Here is a 23,118-nt window from a genome sequence, read left to right on the forward strand (position 1 = left end):
TCTTATATTTAACACCTGACAATATGTATAGAACATCTACTGTGATGCCAGACTCTTAAGGTCAATATATTAAATAGGCATGGTTACAGAAATATTTTTATGGAAAATTCATTAAAATCTCATTACTACTTATAAGGTAGCTGAATTAGCTAATTACAATTAACAGAATGAACTTTGGTTTTCATGTTTTATATGTTTCAACTTATATTTCTTTTGTAGACCTAAGAGTATCTAGCATAGTACTAGCATATAATTGCTGACCAGCAAATATTTTATTTGCTTGAATTTTCAGAAACATTTCAAATATCTTGGGTATAAAACTCAATACTAGGAACTAATTTGGGGGGAAAAGATTACAGAAGGTTATGTAGCTTACATTCAAAATGCCTAACAAATGTCCACTTGTTAATAATGTGCAGAGTTTTTTTTGTTTTTGTATTTTTTTGTCTTTTTCCCTCATCCTTACTTACGTTACTTTCAAAGGATACAGATTGTGGAATCTCATCTAGCAATAAAGGCTTGATTAAGTGTCCTGATATGACAGCAGTAATAACAAAGGATTATATAAAGTTGAAGGGGTAAGAAGTGATCAGGTTTGTTTTTCCCCCCAGTACTCACATATGGTTCATTTTCTAGCCACAGTTATGCTCTCAGCTGCCTGTTTTAGTCTTGAGTTGTCAGTTGAGGATGGTTTAATTAAGAATGTTTTTGCTTCAAACTCCACCCTTGGGCCATTAAAAATTGTAATGGAAAATTTGATAATGGAAAAATAAATTATTTAACTCTGTTATTAATCTGAGCACTTAAATATGTATCATGGGATACCTAAGACACCTTACTGAAAAATTTGAATCAAAAAATGTATTCTTCTTCTTCTACAACCTATGTCTCATAACAATCACCTGTAACCAGTAATTAATGTACTGTGAAAGTATTAACAACAAAATATCTAATCTTTTTTAAGTTTACTGCTTACATTTAAATAATCAATGTTTTCTTTTTCTCATCAGGGATTTCAAGTAACTCACTAGTGAATTAGCAGACACATTCTCATTAAAAAACTAAAGTGACAAAGGAAAATTTTATGTGCCTTTGTTTGGGAACCTCACACAGACGAAAATCCATTTCTAAGGTGAGAATTCTTTTTTTTCTTTGCAGAAGGTTCCAGAAACCCAACTTGCGTTTTTGTTCTCTTTCTGCCTAGACTTGTGTTAGCCTGAATCAAAGACTAGCTATGGAGTCGGGCACATTTCCCCCACTCTTGTTGACCACCCCTCTCTAATTTTTTTGTTACCTCTGGAAATTAGGACACAGATCCCTTTTATTTCAAAAAGTTTTATAGCTAATCCTCTGAGGATAACAAAATAAATTTAAGGATGTCTGAGAGCTTTGGATACAAAATAAACTTAAGGATGTCTGAGAGCTTTGGAAATTTTATGAAGTTCTCACAGTCAGATTTGCATGCATTGTGATTCTAACTCCCCTGTTAGATGATTATTGGGAACTAAGGTGGATTTGATTTCTACTATCAGGCTCATCATGGAGTTTACTTACTCTGCCCACTCCTTCAGAGTTTACTTTTTATGACATTTAGGCAAATTCCTTTCTCTGAGATGGTCCTTCTTCCATTCATGTAGCCTAGAAGTCACAACCAAAGCAGAAAAGGTACCCTCTTGTCTCAAGTTGACAATTTACACCTCTGAGGAAGTAGACATCCATTGTGAATTATCTGCCCCAAACAAAGAAATCATCTTTGGGCATTTTGACAATCACATTTTCCCAAAGGATGTTATTTAGGCTTTTGTCAGATTTCCAAGGTTTACTATTTCCCAGAGAAACCAAAACAGTGATTTTCAGACAATGAGGATTCATATAGGTGTATTATAATGTCTTGTTGCAAACCTTGTGGCTATCACCATGCATTTAAAACCTTTCAAATTATGGATTTCCAATTATTTTTACAGGTATTGATAAATCTTGGCCATAATCCTGGGAGAAACAGGGCACTTGGGAAAATGCCGTTAAGGGTGTATGTGTGTGAAGGGGGAATTGACATACTCAGGAATTCATTATTCCCAATACTTTCGGTACAGGCACAATCTATAGAAACACAATACTCAAACTGTCTTAGCTGATTACTAAAATGTAAGACAAGCCCTGAAACAAGTATTTAATTAAGAGTTTATTGGTAATGTCCAAACAGGACCTTTTTTTTTTTTTCTAATTCAGGTACCATTTCTATTTATTTGGAAATTGGATCTGATATGTCTTATTACGATCTAAATTCTACTTTCAGCTTTGAAGTCACCTACACAAAAGAGAAAATGTACGCCTAGCAAGTCAGGTTTTATCTCCATCCAGTATCTAGTCCAAAGAGCACTATGAAGCAGCAAGAAAAAAATGGAAACAGAATGGTGTATCGGGGGAAAAATGAGGTTGGCATCCTGGTGTTGATTCTCCCTAGGCCAAACGTAGCCCTGGCGGTGTAGGGCTCGTGGGGGACCCGCAGGCGCTTTGCCGGCGAGGGCTCCAGCAGCGTGGATCCTGGGTCGCCGAGGGTCAGCCGGAGTCCCGGGCGGCTTCGTCAGGTTCAGAGGCTCGCGCGCATGCGGGGACCCGGACCTGGCGGCTCCGGTTTCTCGTCCAGGCCGGGAGTAGGGGGTTAGACGTTCGGGGTGAGCCAGGAGACCGAGCAGCGAGACCGAGCAACAGCCCCGCACTGGCCGCGGGAACTCCAGCCGTTTTCGCCGACCCAGGCTGCTCCAGGCGAGCTGCGGGGAGCGGCGGCGAGCCCGGGGAGCAGCGCTGTGAGCGCGCGGGAGCGGCGAAGGCCACGGCCGCGAGGGGGCGGGGCAGCGTGAGGCCGCGCGCCTGCCGCTCCGCTCGTCTCGGGGGCGCGCGGCGCGGACACGCCGGGCTCTGGCGATTTGGCCGCGGCGGGGCGCGAACGCCGCAGGTGACCCGCGCGGGGAGCTGAGTGAGTGCGCGGGCTGTGGCTGAGGCACGAGGCGGGAGGCGGCCCCTCGCTCGTCTCCGCTCACGGCCTCGGCGCTGCGGGCTGAGGAGGCGAGCCGAGGCGAGCCGAGGAGGGCGAAGGGCCCGGGACATCCCGCTTGAGGCCGGCGGCGCCCGCGGCCCTCAGCATGTTCCGGGAGGCGAGGGTCATCCTCCCTTCCGTGGGCTGAGGCGGCGGCTGCGGCGGCCAGAAGAAGCGAGATGCACCTGCCGGGCGCGGTTTAGAGGACGCTACAGGCGGGAAGTCCCGGCCGCGAGCGGGAGGGCTTTCGTCGCCGGGCCGCCGCTACCGCGGGCCCGAGCCGGAGCGGCGGGGTGGGCGCCCGGACATGGCGGCCCGGAGCGCCCCGAGCTGCCACCTGCGGCTCGAGTGGGTGTATGGCTACCGGGGTCACCAGTGCCGCAACAACCTCTACTACACGGCGGCCAAGGAGATCGTGTACTTCGTGGCGGGGGTCGGCGTGGTGTACAGCCCGCGGGAACACCGGCAGAAGTTCTACCGGGGCCACAGCGAAGACATCATCAGGTACCCGGGGGCTGGGGCTGCCGCCTTCGCCCTTGCAAACGGCTCCAGGAGTTTGCACTTGCCTGCCCTTCTGGGTGTCGTGACCCGCTCCTGCAGGGAGCATCACCCGAGAGAGAAATCCTCAACTGTCTTGTCCCGAATCCACCCTGACACTATGCAAACGCCGTTCCCCTGTCTATCTTCATATTCTAGAGACTCTTCTCTCGATTCTGTGCAGTAAGATAGGGTCCACGGATCCACAGAGCGTTCGGGTTTATGGTATTGCACCCCTCTTGATGCATCATTATGAGAACTGCAAAAAAGGTTATTTTGGTAGCACTTTATTCCCTTTAAACCCCATGAAAGATTTCTGATTAAACCAATTCTTCAAGCCCTAGGGCGGAGGAACCCTTTACCTAATTGAGAACTGGTAAAAACACTGAAAAGCCATTCCCAGGGTGACATCCTGGAGGGCACTCACCTCTTAGCTATAATTATTAGTTCAGGTTTCACTGCCTCCTGTTATCAGCTGACAGAAAAGAAACCCCATCAGCCCTCAGGCGATTCCTTGGACGTTGAAATTTGTGCATTCAACAGGCAGTTTGGAGGTCGGTAAAATGCTGCTAAAAATAATTCCACTGATTTCCAATTCTTTTGTCCCATCTTTATTAAAGTAATCCTCCATATGTTTACTTTTGTGTTTTTTATCTAAATAAGGGTTGTTTTGTTTTTTTTTTCGTCTTTATTCTTTCTTGAGCAGTATCTTAAAGTTGATTTTAGTGCTTGTTTACATTTCATTAGAGAGCGGTATATTTGAAATGTAATTTTCAGTAGTGTCTTAGAAGAACTTTTGTGGCAAATACAGTTAACAGCTGGAGAAATTATTCTAGGCTACTGAGTTTTGCCTCAAGCATAGCATTTTTGTCCTTTACAGAAGGAGAATATATGAAAAAATATTTTGAGAATGCATTTGTGTGCTGCTTCGGCGTTTTGAACAGAGATTCTGTTATTGGGTTTGGTTACTCTGTTTTGTTTGTTTGTTGTTCTATAGGATTTAAATTGGGTATTTCAAATCCAGTATCTTGGTTTGCTGTCTTGTAGGTAAGAGGCTCTAGAAGTAAAATTCCATAAATTACAGCGTTCTTTGATTTTGCATCTCTGAACACCTACGATGTGTAAGAGGGAAAAGGAGGCCTAGAACAACAACAACAAAAAAAGTAGGGCAAGATGGAATCAAGATAAGCAAAGCAAAAATTGAGATTGTGGAATAGGGAATAAAGTGGTGTTTTTGCTCATTTGTTTTACTGGACATCGAAATGGAGCTTTTCCAGATTGTAGTTAGTGCATTACTTTGCAAAGGAAACTGACAAGTTGTTTCACATTTTTCTCAAGTTAGTGATTTTTTTAATACTAGTGATCATGGTTGCAGACTTATAATAGCCCAAATTGTTGACTCAAAAATAACATGGTAACTATATATGATGATATAGTCACCCAGTTCCTTGTCTTTTTCCTCAATCCCTTCCAACTTCTTTCCTCTTTTCCATGCAGCACTTAGTTCAAGACCTCCCCCTCCAGATGTTCAGTCTATTAGGTTGAATTCCTTAGAGGGATAGGTATGAAGGATTTTGAGGTCTTCTCATGGTGCAATTCTATTATTTTTACTCCTTGGTGGTTATGAGGGAAGTATGTTATTAAAACCTTCTGAAGCTAGGTATGATTTATTTGATGACGTAAATTAGGTTTTGTTTATTCTTCAGTAGTAATTAGAAGCTATATGTCACATTGCTTGAATTTTTATAATTGTGCTTCAGTAAACTGTAAGGTTTTGTCTTCTTTCGTTATAGCTGTACAACTCATATATATATATATCTCAAAATATTTTGAAATCACAGATACATTATAATTTTGTCATAATTGAATATATGCTTAAAATTTTATGCACATGATACATCTTAAAAATAATTTATATTAATAAAACATTTTCCTGAAAAATTGCAATGGAGTAGTAAAATATGAATCATATAGCAGCTTGAAATTGGTTGCACAAGTTTGATACAATACTAACCTAGAAATCAGTCAAAGGGCTCTGGAAATTTTATTTTAAATAATAATGACAGACCGTTCTTGTTTATCAAATAAATCAGACAAATATCCAAAACTCTCAGTTGTGTTTGTTTTTTCAACTTAAAGTTTGACCAAAGTATACAAAGTACTCCAGTGATTTTTCAAATATGTTACAGCAGAAAATGTAATGTTCATAAATACAATGTGTGGTAGAAAACAGCATTGCTATAGCCTTAGTAATAAAAAGTCAATGCTGTTTTTAATCATCGGTTATGTTTCCATAAATGCTTGAAGCTTAGGTAAAACTTAATGGGCAAATATGACTTAGCCAGAGGCTAAGACTGTTTCAGAATAAGCAGGCCATTGTCCTTAGGTTTTGAGACTGTAAGTGCTATATTGTTTGTAAAGGCTGAAATCACGACCAATTTGTCATTTGCTTGCTGGCTCTCCTATCATCTTACTATCATCTAGTATTGCTGGTGCCACATGACTTGTCTCATCATTTTCTCTGTGTTGCTTACAGTTGTACTTCTTTTTATCTGTAAATACTTCTGTAGTCATTTGTCCTTTAGTTGTATATGTCAGTACTGATTTATGTAGAAATTAGTCTCCATGCCAGGAATAATACAGGACTTTTAGAATCACTTTTTCTTTCTTACTAGTTTTTTCTGTCTCAAGTTATATTGATAAAATTTTCTAGTTGTTAAATGTTTATTACAACTTTTAAAACAGTTATACACTGAACTACTCCAATTTTAGTGTAAGAAGCACATCTTTAGCTTGGTCTATATTTTGAATTTTTGCCAATTGTCTTCCCAAAGGATGCTATGGCATTTAATATTTGTTTTTCTAGTTGTTGCTTATTGGCACATTTTTCACAAGTTTGTTCTTGAAGTAGTGGATGTCACTGACAGTTTTCAAATCATTTATTATCAGTGAAGATCACTGATGTTTTGGTACTTCACTGTGATTTCCTTTAGTAAGGGAGCCTCCATATATATGTAAATTGCCTGGGCCCATTGTTTATGTATTTTGTAGGCACAGAATTTGATGTACTTTAAAAAAAATGTGGCAAAAATATCTCACAAAACGGTGATGTGCTCAAATGACATAATGCATCTGAAATACTTTGAAAAGTATACCATGTGGTTGCAGGTTAGAATGGTCATAATTAACTTGTTATTTCTAGGTATGGCTTTTCTTTTTCTTTAAACGAAGCAGAAAGTGTAGTAGCTCTTCAGTTGTGGTAGGTGGTGTTGTCAAGAATAAACTGATCACGCCTCACTGTAACCTAGTAAAAGTGCTTTTTGACAGCTCAGTATTTATGTACAGAAACTTCAGTTATAGGGTTATTCAACAAAAGCCAAAGCTGTAGTCGGAAAAGCAATTCAGAATATGATGTTTCCATGGTGGAGTAAATTTTTGTTTAAATAGGTTAAGGGTAGCAACTTTTTAAAGTTTGGCAGTATTTCCCAAGCCTTACTGATCATCAGAACAACTTGAAGAGTTTTTATTTATTTATTTATTTATTTATTTAACCAATTTCTGTCCTTTTTTCCTTGATGCACCGAGTTAGAATCCTCTAGGGTTGGAGGCTTTTGTTTTTAAAATGTGCCTCAGATGATTCTGTTTGAAAAACTCCACGCCATCCTCTATCCCAAAACATGCATGTCTAGAATTCTTAATATAAGCACTTTGAAAAATGGGCATAAACCCTCCCTCAAACCTGATACCAGAATTTTCTTAAACAATGTGTAACATCTAGAAGCATTACTTTAGAAAAATATTAGAATACATACAGATTTGATAAACTGTCTTTGTACTGAAATAATTAGAATTAGGGGAACTTAATCTTCACAGACTGTGTAATGATTCTATTCTATTTTGTTGATGTGTCTGAATATACAAAACATTTATGGTTATTTATTTTGCAATTACTGCTTGGTTTAAGGGAGAAAATCAGAAATGTTTTCAGGGAAAGGTAGGAATTATCTAGAATAATATTTCACATTGTCACAGAGGTATATTAAATACATATTGTTTATTTAGAGAAATGGCAATTTTTAGATTTGTGTTGTAGTAAGTATTTTCTTTCATTATTTTATAATGTCCCATGCATAAATATGCAGACAATAAACTATAATGTTCTGGATATAAATTAAGGAAAACATGGAATAATGAAAGCTTTTTTAGAAACTGTTAAGTTATTTCAAGATTTTTTTCACTCATCAAAGAACTGGAAGCATATGTCTAGTGGAATGAGAGAATGTTCGCAAGAGTTGTTTATACTCACTATCTCCAGTTCTCTCCTATTTACTCGTGACTCTACCTTATTTCACCAGCAAAACTCTTGTCAGGGTCACCAATGACCTGCATATTGGCAAATTGAGTAATTAGTTCTCTGTTTTCATATTTTTTGACTTATCATCATTTGCCACAGTTGGTCACTCCCACCTTTTTAAGACACTTTCTTAAGTGGCTCCTGGGGCATCTCTATTTCTTGATTTATTTAATCTTTCAGCAAATATTTATTGAGCACCTGTTATTTGCCAAGATCTGTTCTTAACACTAGAGATACAGTAGTGAACCAAACAGATGTAATTCCTCACACTCATGGAACTTTTATTCTACTGAGGGGAGATACAGAATTGACAGAATACATTATTTTGGATAGAGATAGATAAATATAGGTACATAAGGTCTAAGAAAAATAAGTAAGGAAGTGAGAAAGAGACTCATGAGAAGAATTTAGATGGGTGTTTTGGAAGGGTGGCTAGGAAGGCCTTACTGAAGTGGTGATGTCTGAGTAGAGACTTGGAGGTGAGGGTGTTTGCTGGGTGGGTATTTGAGGGAAGGACATTTCAGGCAGAGGGAATATCAAGTTCAAAAGCCCTGAAGTGGAATGCCGTGTGTGACTGAGGAACAGTAAAGCAGTTAGTGTGGCTAGAACAGAGTGAACTCAGGGAGAGTAGTAAGAAATGAGATCTGATGAGATAATGGCTGTGGGGCAGATTGTGGAGGACCTTATAGGCTATTGAAAGGATTTTGGCTTTCCCATCTGAGTGAGATTGGAAGTTGCCGAGCAATTTAATCAAATTAGTGATGTAATTTGACTTATGGCTTAACAAGTTCATGCTGACTACCACACTGAAAACAAACTGATGAGAGAGGGGCAGGATGTAAGCAGGGAGATCACTTAGGAGACTGCTGCAGTAATCCAGTCAAGAGATGGTGGTGGCTTGTATCAAGGATGGTAATAGTGGTAGGGGTGAGAAGGAATCAAGTTCTGGATATTTTTGAAGAATGAGGTAGCATGACTTACTGATAGAGCAGATGTTAGATGTGAGAGAAGATGCCCAAACAGTATTTGGCCAGAACAACTGGAAGAATGGAGTTGCCTAATATTGAATTGGGAAAGACTGGGGAAGTTTGAAGTGGGGAGTGGGGTGGGAATATCAATACTGTTGGATTTGAGATATCTAATAGAAAACCAAGTGTGGTTGTAAATTAGGCAGTGAACAGATTTACCATTCAGGAAAGCAGTCTGGGTTGGTGTAAATTTGGGAGTTATCAGGCTATAGATAGTATTTAAAGCCATGAACCTGGAAGAGCTCACTGTAGGAAAAAGTATAGATAGAGAAAGGACCTATAAACAGATTCCAGTGGTACTCCAGCACTTACATGTAGGGGAGATGAGGAAGAACTAAGTGATCAGCTGTATCAAGTAAGATGAGGACTATTCCATGTTAGTAGAGATATTAGCTATTTTGCCATAATTACATTATAATCACAAGACTCCTTATAAATGCTGTAGAAGGCGGCATTCTTGACATAGTAAGAAATTTTACCAGGAACGTGGATGTTAGATTCAGATGAACATGCACTTGGAAAAGGCAAATTTTGCAGCCATTTAAAGTGACAGGAGTTTGACGGTGACATAATAGGGGGTGGTGAGAGGCTTGGTAGGCCCCCTCTTTGACAGTTATCATTGTATTTTTAAAATTAGCAGTACATATTTATATGGAAAATTGAAAGGTACAGAAAAAAAGTAGGATAATATTTACCCAGAATCCTGCAATCTAGATATATTACTACTGTGTTTTAGATTATTTCCCTTTAAGCTTTTTTTTGGTACATGTATTCTTGAATAATTGCATATGAAATTTTGGATTCTGTGCTTTTTATTTAACACTATAATGTGAGCTTTTCCAAGTATTATTAAAAATACTTAAATATGTTATTAATGATTGTATTAAAGTTCATTCTGTAGGTGTACCAAAACACATTTAATTATTTCTTAAGACTTGGACGTTTCAGTGGCTTCCAATTTTTTATTATAAGTTGTGATGCAGTGAAAAAAATTATGCATAAGCATTTTTCTGTATTGAGGATTATTTCATTTAAAAAATTCCTTTAACGCTAGCAGTTTCTTTGGAATAAACAAATATTGATTGAATACCTCTGTGTGACAGTCCTTGTTCTAGGTACTTAGGTTACAACATGAACAAGAAGGGCAATATCTCTGTCTTCATGGAGTATACATTTTAGTGGGGGAGAGTCAGAAAATAAACACACTATAGTAATTTTAGGTAGTGAGTACTACAAATAAAATGGGGTAATGGAGTGGAATGTATTGGGTCTTCTCTAAGCAGTTGACATTTGAGTTAAAACATGAATGATATAAATGAGACAAAGATTTAGGAAATCATTCTAGCAAAAGACTTTGAGAGCCTAATGATCTTGGCCTTTTCAAGGGACAGCAAGGCCAGTGTGAGTGGAATGTAGTGAACAAGAGGGAAATGACAGAAAATAAGATCAGAGAGGTTGGTGGGGGCATATTTTATAGAGCATTGTAAATGACATATTAGATAATTTGGATTTTATTCTATTTACAGTAGGAAACTATTGGAGGGTTTAGTCAGATGAATATTAAGGTCATATTTGTATTTGACTATGTTGAGAAAGCACTTTAGGAGAACAGTAGAGGAAGAAGGGTGGTTGGTCAGAAGGCTACTGCAGTAGATCGTCTATAAAGTGAATGCTGGCTCAGATTAGGGTTAGAGCAGAGAAGATGGAAATGACTATAGAGCCAATAGGACAGGCTAATGGAATGCATGTGATGAGTAAGGGAAAGAGAAGCAGGGAAGGTGACATTTAGATTCTTGGTCTGAGCAATTGAGTGGAGTAGAGTGGGTAGAGGGAATGAAATTCTCTTTCAGATGTGTTAAATATGAAGAGCCCATAAAACATCCATTTTTCTGGACTGGAGATACAGATTTGTGGATCATCACTGTTTAGATGCAGTTAAAGCCATGGGATTGGATGAAATTCCTTGGGAAGGGAAGGAAAGGGAAGACAGCCAAGAACAAAGCCCTGGGACACTTTAATATTCAGAGGTTGGTTGTGGGAGGTCAGGCCTAGCAAAGAAGACAGTGAAGGAAGGGCTTATAAATTATGGAATCAGGAAAGCCTTGGAAGAAAGTGTTTCGAAGTGAAAGAGTGTCCAGTTGTGTCAACTATTACTGAAAACTGGAGGAAAATGAGGGCATACATCTGACCATTCAGTTTGGCAGGGTCACTGTCACTAATGACTTTGAAAAGAATTATTTCAGTGAAGTAGAAGGGACAGAAGCCTAATTGGGATATGTTGAGAAAACAAAGGAAGTGACAAAGTTTAGACAACTGTTTTTTTTTTTTTGTTTGTTTGTTTTTAATCATTTTATTGAGGTATATTCACATACCACGCAGTCATACAAAACAAATCGTACTTTCGATTGTTTACAGTACCATTACATAGTTGTACATTCATCACCTAAATCAATCCCTGACACCTTCATTAGCACACACACAAAAATAACAAGAATAATAATTAGAGTGAAAAAGAGCAATTGAAGTAAAAAAGAACACTGGGTACCTTTGTTTGTTTCCTTCCCCTATTTTTCTACTCATCCATCCATAAACTAGACAAAGTGGAGTGTGGTCCTTATGGCTTTCCCAATCCCATTGTCACCCCTCATAAGCTACATTTTTATACATCTGTCTTCGAGATTCATGGGTTCTGGGTTGTAGTTTGATAGTTTCAGGTATCCACCACCAGCTACCCCAATTCTTTAGAACCTAAAAAGGGTTGTCTAAAGTGTGCATAAGAGTGCCCACCAGAGTGACCTCTCGGCTCGTTTTGGAATCTCTCTGCCACTGAAGCTTATTTCATTTCCTTTCACATCCCCCTTTTGGTCAAGAAGATGTTCTCCGTCCCACGATGCCGGGTCTACATTCCTCCCCAGGAGTCATATTCCACTTTGCCAGGGAGATTCACTCCCCTGGGTAGACAACTGTTTTGAGGAGTTTTGCTGTGAATGTGGACCAGAGAAATGGAGTGATAGGTGAAGGGCCAAGGGAGTTTTTTGTTGTTTTTTTTTTTTTAACTAGGCATATTTGAATTCTATGGAGAATGATAATAGTGAAGGAGAAAAAAATCCATAAAGAATAGTTCTAGGAATAAAGTGCCTGAAAGTAAGGGGAATGGGACTTAGGGCACAAGTGGAAAGGTTGAGGGACAGAGAGGGAAGTCAGGAATTTACACGTAGGTTAGTGAATTTGGTGGGGATGAAGAAGTAGTTCTCCTCTAATTCCAACTGTATATTAAGTACAAGACAGGATTATCATCTGTAAGGCAAAGTTTGATGGTGAGGGACTGTGGTCATGGTGGAGTTTGGAGGCTAAACGAAGGAATACGAAATTTATCAAGTGTTTTATAGAATAGTCTGAGAGTGTTACATGAACATTTGAGATTTCTGGGAATAAATTTAAAGAGACACTGATCAATGCAATTGTGTATGAGAAGAAGAAAATACAAAAGCAACAACTTTGAAGAGGACAGTCCACCTTATGTTTAACTACTTGATACTGATGATAAATTTGGGGTTATGCTTAAAATAGCTTTATGTAATTATGGGATTTGATAAAAGTGTTCTTACCTAATAAATTCCCATTACTCAGGAATATTAATAGGAAAAATTGGAACTTAAAAAAAAAGGAAGCTGGCAATTCCTGTTGACCAAGATGGTGGCATAAGATGCTCCAGGGTGCTGTTCCTCCATAATTAGCAAAAATTGGCAGCTGTATCTTCCTCAAAACTCCAGAAAACTGTTAAAAGGTTACATTAACTGGGTGAGTGCTGAATCAAGAAAACACAGCCTTAAAAATGGAAGGAGGAGCTCCTGGTGCCCTTGCTGGCCCCTCCTCTCCCCACTCCTCAGTGAGATGTGGAGTCAGTCCACACTCTCATTGTGGGTCCCTGGTCGTGTAACTCCACTTTTTTATTCCTTACAGGTTCAAAAATGTAAATGCATATAAGATAGTGATAAATCCATGGTTTTGAATATACAACGTAGAAACATATAATTTGTAACAAGTACAACAAAAAGGCAGGGAGACTGAGGGGTACAGGAACACTGTATGTGTATGCCATTGAAGTTAAGTTGGTATCACATCACACATGGTTCCCCTTTACATCTTGGGAATATCCATATGGGGTAAAAAAACCGCAACTCTTTCCTCACCATATACAAAATATAACTCAAAATGGGTCATATATCTTAAATATAAGAGCTAAAACTACAAAACATTGCTAAAAGAAATCAAAGTAGATCTAAGTAAATGGGAGGACATTCTCTGTTCATGGATTGGAAGCCTAAATACTGCTAAGATGTCACTTCTACCCAAAGTGATTTACAGATTCAGTTCAATCTCAATCAAAATTCCAACAGCCTTCTTTGCAGTAATGGAAAAGCCAGTCATCAAATTTATAGGGAAAGGTAAGGGACTGGAATAGCCAAAAACAACTTGAAAAAGAAGAACAAATTCATAGGATTTGCACTTCCCAATCTTAGAACTTATTACAAAGCCACAGAATCAAAACAGCCGGGTTCTGGCATAAGGACAGATATACTGAATCTAATTGACAGTTCAGAAATAAGCCCTCATTTCTCTGGCCAGTTGGTTTTTGACAATGGTGTCAAGTCCATTCATTTGTTGAGAAGTCTCTTCAACAAGTGATGCTGGGAAAACTGGATAACCATACAGAAAAGAATGAAAGTAGACCCCTACTTCAAACCACATGTATAAAATTTAACTCAAAATAGATCAAAGATCTAACTATTAAACTATAAAACTCCTAGAAGAAAACATAGGGATATGAAACAGCACCTTCAGGACCTTATGTTAGGCAATGGTTTCTTAGACCTTTCAAAAAAAAAAAAAATTCTGAATGAACTTGGAAGCAGATGTATCCCTAGAGCCTCCAGAAAGGGGTGGAATTGTTTTGACACTTTGTTTTGGCTTTGTGTCTCTAAGTCAAGGACTGAACTTAGCCACATGTGTAACTGGACTTCCACCCTGCATAACTATGAGATAATAAATTGTTGTTGTTTTAAGATGCTAAATGTGGTAATTTGCTATGGCAGTAATAGATAATGAATAGAACCTGGGATATGTTTTTACCCTCCTTACAAACTAATAAATTTGACTCTTACTATTTCTTGGAGCTGACAAAGACATCAATTTCTGTTTCCTAAACAAAAGACTTCAGTTACTCATGGCACAGTAAACAGTGTGAGCCAACAAAAGCAGAATTTTTTTCAAGTACCCATGAAAACGTTTATCTATGTAGATCATATCCTATAAAACAGTCCTCAACAAATGTGAGAGAACTAAAGTCATATAAATGATTTCTAACAATGAAATCAAAATAAAAATCAATAACACACACACAAAACAAAATTTTGCAAACACCTGGAAATTAAACAACATACTACTAAATAATAAATAGCTCAAAGAGGAATTTTGTGGGAAATCAGAAAATATTTTGTGCTGGAAGAAAATGAAAATATAGCATATCAAAATTTGTGGGATTCACCTAAAGCAGTCTTTCAAGGGAAGTATGGGCATTAAATGCATATGTTAGAAAAAAGATCTCAGATCAAGAATTTAAGATTCTGCCTTAAGAAGCTTAACAAGAAGAGCAAACTAAATCCAAAAGGGGGAAATAAAAAAGAGTAAAAATAAATGAAACAACATGATAATAGAGACAAATCAACCATCCCAAAAGCTGGTTCTTTAAAAAAATAGATTAAATTGATAAGTTTCTATCTAGACCTATCAAGAACAAAAAAGAAAAGACAGGAATTACTAATATTCGATGGGATATCACTACAGAACCCAAAGATCTTAAAAGGATAAGAAAGGAATACTATGAACAATGCTATGCATACTATACACATACATTTGACAAATGAAATGAAATGAAATGAATATTTCCTTAAAAGAGTGCAAACTATCAAAACGTACCAAGGTGAAGTAGGTAATACAAATAGTCCTGTATCTATTGGATTTATAGTTTAAAACATTCCAAAAAAGAAAAGTCCAGGTCCAGAGGTTTTCAGTGGTAGTTCTACCAAGATTAGAAGAAGAAATGACACCAATTCTACACAATCTCTTCCTGAAAACAGAATAAGAGGGAATACTTCCTAACTCATTTTATGAGGCCAGCATTACCCTAATACAAAATCCAGACAAAGATATTACAGGAAAAGAAAACTACAGACAAATATCCCTCTTTAACATAGATATAAAAATTACCAACAAGAAAAGCTAATAACAGATCAAATTCAGCAGTGGATAAGATATCATGACCAAGTGGGGTTCATCCAGTGAATGCAAGGCTGGTTCAGTATTGAACATCAGTCAATGTAATTCACCATGTTAACCCTCTAAAGAATAAAAACCATATGCTCATCTCAATAGACGCATAAGAAGCATTTGACAAAATTCAACATCTTTTCATGTTTTTAAAAATATATAGCAAATTAAGAATAGAAGATAACTAAAACCAATTAGAGGCATCTAATTAAAACATCTGCAGCTAGCATCATGCTTAACAGTGGGAGACCTATTGCATTCTTTTTAAGATTGGGAAAAAGGCAAAGATGTCCTCTCTTGTCATTTCTGTTGAACATCATATTGAAAGTTCTAGACAGGGAAGTAATGCAAGTAATAGTAATAAATGGTTTACAGAGAGAAAAGGAAGAAATAAATTGTCTGTATTCCTAGTGATATCATTGCCTACTTAAAATTCTAAAGAATAATCTAATAAGAAAACCCCCTAAAACTACTAAGCTAATTTAGGAAAAGTCACAGATACAAGGTCAACATACATAAATATTTATACATACTAACAATGAACAGTTGGGGACTGAAATTTATAAACAATTCCATTTTTAATATCTCAAAAATATATAAGATCAACAAATCTATGTTGAATCTGTATGCTAAAACCTGCAAAATGATGATAAAAAAGAAAAGAGAATCTAAAAAATAGAGGGACATATCATCTTTATGGATTGGAAAACTCAATATTCCAATGTTAAGATGCCAATTCTCCACAAATTGATCTATAGATTTAATGTAATTCCAATCAAAATCCCAACAGAATATTTTGTAGATATAGACAAGCAGATTCTAAGATTTATAGGAAAGTTAGTAATTAGAATGCCAAAACAATTACGAAAAAGAACTAAGTTGAGGGACTCACATACTTAATTTTAAGGCTTCCTGTAAAGCTCCAGTACTCAAGGATGTGTGATGAAAGGATAGACACATAGATTAATGGAAACAAAATAGAGGGTCAATTTATGACACATTAACAAATATGAACAATTGATTTTTTTGTGATATGCCTTTTTTTTTGCAATTTTATTGAAATATATTCACATACCATACAATCATCCAAAGTGAACAATCATAGTATCATCGCATGGTTGTGTATTCATCACCACAGTCAATTTATTGAACATTTTCATTGCTCCAAAAAAGAATAAAAATAAAAGTAGAAAACAACACTCAAAACATTTCCTACTCCTCTCCCCCACTATTATTCATTTACTTTTTGTTCTCCTTGTTTCTACTCATTTGTCCATACACTGGATAAAGGGAATGTGAGCCACAAGGTTTTCACAATCACACAGTCATGCCATATAAGCTATGCGATTGTCTTCAAGAGTCAGGGATACTGGATTGCAGTTCTGCAGTTTCAGGTATTTCCTTCTAGCTATTCTAGTACACTAAAAACTAAAAAGGAATATCTATACCAATGCATAAGAATAATCTCTAGAATGACCTCTTGACTCCATTTGAGATCTCTCAGCCACTGAAACTTTATTTGTTTAATTTCTCTTCCCCCTTTAGGTCAGGGAGGTTTTCTCAATCCCGCAATGCTGGGTCCAGGCTCATCCATGGGAGTCATGTCCCATGTTGCCAGGAAGATTTACAGCCCTAGGAGTCATTTCCCATGTGGGGGGAGGGCAGTGAGTTTACCAGCCTAGTGGGCTTAGAGAGAGACAGACCACATCTGAGCAAGAAAGAGGTTCTCTGGGGGCGACTCTTAGGCACCTTTCTAAGTAGACTTAGTCTCTCCTTTGCAGCAACAAGCTTCATAAGAGCAAGTCCCAAAATTGAGGATTTGGTCTACCACAATGGTAGTCCCCAATGCTTGCAAGAATATCAGGAATTCCCCAGGTGGGAAAGTTTAATGTTTCCACATTTTTCCCCAGGCCCTCAAGGGGGCTTTGCCAATACTTTTTATTCTCTGCCCAAATTACTCTGGGATGTATCGGAGCTTTGCACTAACCTATACAAACCAACCAGATCTAACCCCCTATTCAAAGTTCCATGTGATTATAGTGTTTGAATAAACTGACCATACAAGTTAAATTATACAGTGTGCTACAGAAAGTATAGTTTTTGCACCAAATAAATATCTCTTCCTTTGGTCTCACACAAAAGTTGAGGTTTTAAAACAGTGAATATCATCCTTTTCCCTTTAGTCTGGTTTACCTCAGTTCTAATCAAGTTCATTTCGTTCATATCTCTAATTGAAGTCTGATCTCTTCGTTCATATCTCTAATTGAAGTCTGATCTCTTTTTCAGCTGTTTGCTCTATGGGGAAATGCTGACATTCATAGCTGTCGAACTCTGGCTCTGAGTCTCAGGTGTCACACAGGTACCCAAGATTACACGGACCAACCAGCTCAGCGTCTCAGAATTTAGACTAACTATTACAATTCATGAATAGATGTGACTGCTGTAAGAGCTCTCAATCTAGAAACTTTTTTTACCATAAGCCTTCTGTTGATAACCTGTGTTCTCAGATTCAACTCTCAGAGTTTGCACATTTTAATTGGTCCATATTAGTGAGGCATTATGTTTGTCTTTTCGATTCTGGCTTACTTCGCTCGACATACTGTCCTCAAGTTCCATTCACCTAGGTGCATACCTCACGATTTCATTTCTTCTTGCCCCCACTTGGTATTCTATTGTATGTATACACCACAGTTCACCATTCCATTTATCAATCAATATACCCTTAAGACTCCTCTATCCATTGCGAATCGCAAATATGGCTGCCATAGACAACAGTGTGCAATGTCCACTCATGTCCCTGCTCTCAGTTCTTCCAAGAATATACCCAATAATGGAGTTGCAAGACCATGTGGCAACCTCAGCATTAGCTTCCTGTGGAACCACCACACTATGAGTCAGTAATGGAGGGAGAGTGGTTAGGGGTATGGGAGGATTTGAGTTTTCTTTTTTTGTCTTTGTTTCTTTTCTGGAGTAATGAAAATGTTCTATAAATTGAAAAAAAATTAATTGTGGTGATGGATGCACAGCTGTATGTTGGTACCATGGGCAGTTGATTGTGTACTTTGGATCTTTGGATAATTGTATGGTATGTGAACAATCTCAATAAAATTAAATTTTAAAAAAGTACAATGAAAAGGTCAGACAATGTCACCACCACCAAGACTCCCATATCACTTCCTTATATCCCCCTCTTATAGACAGTTAGCTTTGGTATATTGCCTTTGTTACAATTAATGGAAGCATCTTACAATGTTACTGTTAAATATAGAATCTAGTTTGCATTGATTGTATTTTCTCCCTATACCATCCAATTTTCAACACCTTGCAATATTGATGTTCATTTGTTCTCCCTCATTTAAAAACATTTTTATATTTGTATATTGAATCACTATCATTGACCACTTTAGGTTTTGCCAAGTTATACAATCCCAGCCATTCCACCCAGTCTTTATCTTCTGTCTTTCCATCTGGTGTCATACCTGTCCTTAGCCTTCCTCTTTCAACCATACTCATACTCATCTTTCTTCAGAGTACTTACAATATTGTGATGACACACTGTCATGCTATTGATTCCATTTCTGGATCTGTCCAGTGAGTCCCATTGAACCTTTTATACTCCTTCAGCATCGAATACCTGATCTCTAACCTCTTTCTATCTCCTGATAACCAGTGTTCTCAACTCTCAGATTTTGCTCAACGATGTTAGTCCACATTAGTGAGACCATACAGTATCTGTCCTTTTGTTTCTGGCTAATTTCCCTCAACATAATGTGTACTGCCTACCATTTTGTCTTTTGGATTTTATATGCCATATCATATTTTATTTTTATTTTCTCTACTCTGTCTCTCTTTTTACCCTTACTGGTTGTCTTCATTTCTACACTCTTCTCCCCAGCTATCTCTCCTGTCTTTTCCTATCTGCCTGTGGTGACCCCGTTAGTATTTCTTGTAGAGCAGGTATCTTGACAATATTTTAAACTCTCCCCCATTTTTTTTTTCATTTTTATTGAGATTGTTCAGATACCATACAATTATCCAAAGATCCAAAGTGTACAATCACTTGCCCCTGGGTACCCTCATACAATTGTGCATCCGTCACCACACTTAATTTTTGTTCAATTTTTAGAAACTTTTCATTACTCCAGACAAGAAATAAAGTGAAAGATGCAAAAAGAAAAAAAGAAAAGGAAACTCTAATCCTCCCCTATCCCTAATCAACCCCCCTCAATTGTTGACTCGTAGTGTTGGTATAGTACATTTGTTACTGTTTATGAAAAAATGTTGAAATACTACTAACTGTAGTATATAGTTTGCAATAGGTATATATTTCTTCCCTATATGCCCCTCTATTATTAACTTCTAATTGTATTGCATACATTTGTTCTGGTTCGTGGAAGTGATTTTTAGTATTTGTACAGTTGATCATGGATATTGCCCATCATAGGATTCAGTTTTATACATTCCCATCTTTTGACCTCCAACTTTCCTTCTGGTGACATATATGACTCTGATCTCCTTTCCACCTCATTCACACACCATTCAGTGCTGTTAGTTATTCTCACATCTTGCTACCGACACCCCTGTTCATTTCCAAACATTTAAGTTCATCCTAATTGAACATTCTGCTCATACTAAGCAACCACTCCCCATTCTTAAGCCTCGTCCTATATCTTGGTACCTTATATTTCATGTCTATGAGTTTACATATTATAATTAGTTCCTATCAGTGAGACCCTGCAATAATTGTCCTTATGTGTCTGGCTTATTTCACTCAGTATATTGCCCTCGAGGTTTTGTCATCAACCCATTTTTTTTTTTTTTTAAATATGGTTTTGTTCACTCACCATACATTCCATCCCAAGTAAATAATCGATGGTTCTCTGCATGGGCATACATTTATGTGTTCACCACCTTCACCACTATCTATATAAGGGCATCTACATTTCTTCCACAAGGCAGGAGGGAGAGTCAAAGAAGGTAGAGAGGCAAAAGGAAGAGGAAAAAAAAATGACAGCTAGGAAGCAGCAAAAGGAAAAACAACCTTAAATCAAAGTAGAATAAAGAATCAGACAATACCACCAATGTCAAGTGTCTAACATGCCTCCCCTATCCCCCCCCATCTGCATTTACCTTGGTATATCGCCTTTGTTACATTAAAGGAAGCATAATACAATGATTCTATTAGTTACAGTCTCTAGTTTATGCTGATTGCATCCCTCCCCCAATGGCTCCCCATTTTTAACACCTTGAAGGTTGACATTTGCTTGTTCTCCCTTGTAAAAGAATGTATTTGTACATCTTATCACAATTGTTGAATACTCTAGATTTCAACAAGTTACACAGTCCCAGTCGTTATCTTTCCTCCTTTCTTGTGGTGTCTCACATGCTCCCCACCTTCCTCTCTCAACCATATTCATAGTTATCTTTGTTTAGTGTACTTACATTGTTGTGCTACCATCTCCCAAAATTGCGTTCCAAACCATGCACTCCTGTCTTCTATCACTCTGCAGTGCTCCCTTTTGTATTTCCTGTAGGGCAGGTGTCTTGTTCACAAAGTCTCTCATTGTCTGTTTGTCAGAAACTATTTTGAGCTCTCCCTCATATTTGAAGGACAGCTTTGCTGGATATAGGATTCTTGGTTGGCAGTTTTTCTCTTTCAGTATCTTAAATATATCACACCACTTCCTTCTTGCCTCCATGGTTTCTGCTGAGAGATCCGCACATAGTCTTACTAAGCTTCCTTTGTATGTAATGGATTGCTTTTCTCTTGCTGCTTTCAGGATTCTCTCTTTGTCTTTGACATTCGATAATCTGCTTATTAAGTATCTTGGCGTAGGCCTATTCAGATCTCTTCTGTTTGGAGTACGCTGTGCTTCTTGGATCTGTAATTTTATGTCTTTCATAAGAGATGGGAAATGTTCATTAATTATTTCCTCTGTTATTGCTTCTGCCCCTTTTCCCTTCTCTTCTCCTTCTGGGACACCAATGATATGTACATTATTGTACTTTGTTTCATCCTTGAGTTCCTAGAGACGTTGCTCACATTTTCTCATTCTTTTCTCCATCTGCTCCTTTGCATGTAGGCTTTCAGGTGTTTTGTTCTCCAGTTCCTGAGTGTTTTCTTCTGCCTCTTGAGATCTGCTGTTGTATGTTTCCATTGTGTCTTTCATCTCTTGTATTGTGCCTTTCATTTCCATAGATTCTACTAGTTGTTTTTTTGAACTTTTGATTTCTGCCATATATATGCCCAGTGATTCCTTTACAGCCTCTATCTCTTTTGCAATATCTTCTCTAAACTTTTTGAATTGATTTAGCATTAGTTGTTTAAATTCCTGTATCTCAGTTGAAGTGTACGTTTGTTCCTTTGACTGGGCCATAACTTTGTTTTTCTTAGTGTAGGTTGTAATTTTCTGTTGTCTAGGCATGGTTTCCTTGGTTATCCAAATCAGGTTTTCCCAGACCGGAACAGGCTCAGGTCCCAGAGGGAAGTAATATTCAGTATCTGGTTTCCCTGAGGGTGTGTCTTAGAAAATTGCTCCACCCTTTGATGCCTCAGGTCACTGTGCTTTTCTGCCCAGCAGGTGATGCCTGTTAGCCTATAATCCTTGACTGCTGTGAGGAGGTATGGCCGTGTTCCCCCAGGCTCTGGGGTCTGGTTCTGAATGGAAAGGGCCCCACCCCTTTCCTCCTAGAGAAGACAGACCCCCCAGGTGGAGGTCATTAGCATTTCAGTGGTCTCTCTCTCTCTGCTTGTGCTGTCTCCACCCTTCCCCGAGTCAAAGCCCTGGAAACTGAAAATGATTGGGGCTTTCTCCACTGAGCCAAAAAAGAAATAGATCGTCCCCTTCAGACCCAGTCCAAGGCGACCCTCCGGCTGTCCAAGGTCAGTTGTCACCCAAAGCCTCTGTCTGTTTTTTGGGGATTCGTACCTGTAGTGAGCAGTTCACACTCGCTACTTAAAACCCCAGTTGGAGCTCAGCTGAGCTATATTCGCTTGCTGGGAGAAAGCTTCTCTCTGGCACCATGAGGCTTTGCAGCTCGGGCTATGGGGGAGGGGGATCTTGCGACTTGGATCTGCAGGTTTTACTTACAGATTTTACGCTGTGTTCTCGGGCATTCCTCCTCCCGATTCAGGTTGGTGTATGATGAGTGGATGGTCTCGTTTGTCCCCCCGCAGTTATTCTGAATTATTTACTAGTTGTTTCTGGTTTTTTGTAGTTGTTCCAGGGGGACTACTTAGCTTCCACTTCTCTCTATGCCGCCATCTTGCCCCTCCTCTCTCCCCCATTTTTGAAGGACAGTTTTGCCAGATATAGAATTCTCAGTTGGCAGTTTTTCTCTTTCAGTATCTGTTCCAGTTTGGTAATGCTGCCATCAGGCAAAATACCAGAAATGGATTGGCTTTTATAAAGGGGATTTATTTGGTTCCAAAGTTACAGTCTTAAGGCCATAAAGTGTCCAAGGTAAGGCATCAACAGTAGGGTACCTTCACTGGAGAAAGGCCTTTGGCATCCAGAAAACCTCTGTTAGCTGGGGAGGCACGTGGCTGGTGTCTGCTTGTTCCCAGGTTGCATTTCAAAATGGCGTTCTCCAAAATGTTGCTCTTCGGGCATTTTGTTCCTCTCTTAGCTGCAGCTTCTCTTCCAGATTTCACTCTCAGTTGTTCTGAGGTCCTGCTGTTTGGCTGTTTGTGAGCTCTTTTTTTATAGGACTCCAGTGAACTAAGCAAGACCCACCCTGAATGGGCAGTGCCACATTTCCATGGAACCATTCAATCAAGAGGCTACACCCTAGTCAAAAGTGTCACTCATGGTTGAGTGGGTCACATCTCC

The 23,118-nt window shown here is 38.5% G+C and overlaps 1 protein-coding gene across 7 annotated transcripts in view; it reads left to right on the forward strand.

The window, feature by feature from the left end:
- Window positions 1–2,960: 2,960 nt before the first annotated feature.
- Window positions 2,961–23,118, forward strand: part of EML5 (EMAP like 5) — a 264,217-nt gene continuing 244,059 nt past the window's right edge. For 3 of the 7 annotated variants that reach the window (XM_037832109.1, XM_037832110.1, XM_037832112.1), the window contains exon 1: window positions 2,961–3,541. In XM_037832109.1, coding sequence (XP_037688037.1) covers window positions 3,345–3,541 — 197 coding nt within the window. In that variant the 5' untranslated portion in view covers window positions 2,961–3,344. The remainder of the gene's footprint in view (window positions 3,542–23,118) is intronic. The other 4 variants (XM_037832105.1, XM_037832106.1, XR_005216273.1 and 1 more) reach the window with 2 other exon arrangements.

Source organism: Choloepus didactylus, chromosome 4 (assembly GCF_015220235.1).
Source record: "Choloepus didactylus isolate mChoDid1 chromosome 4, mChoDid1.pri, whole genome shotgun sequence".
NCBI lineage: Eukaryota > Metazoa > Chordata > Mammalia > Pilosa > Megalonychidae > Choloepus > Choloepus didactylus.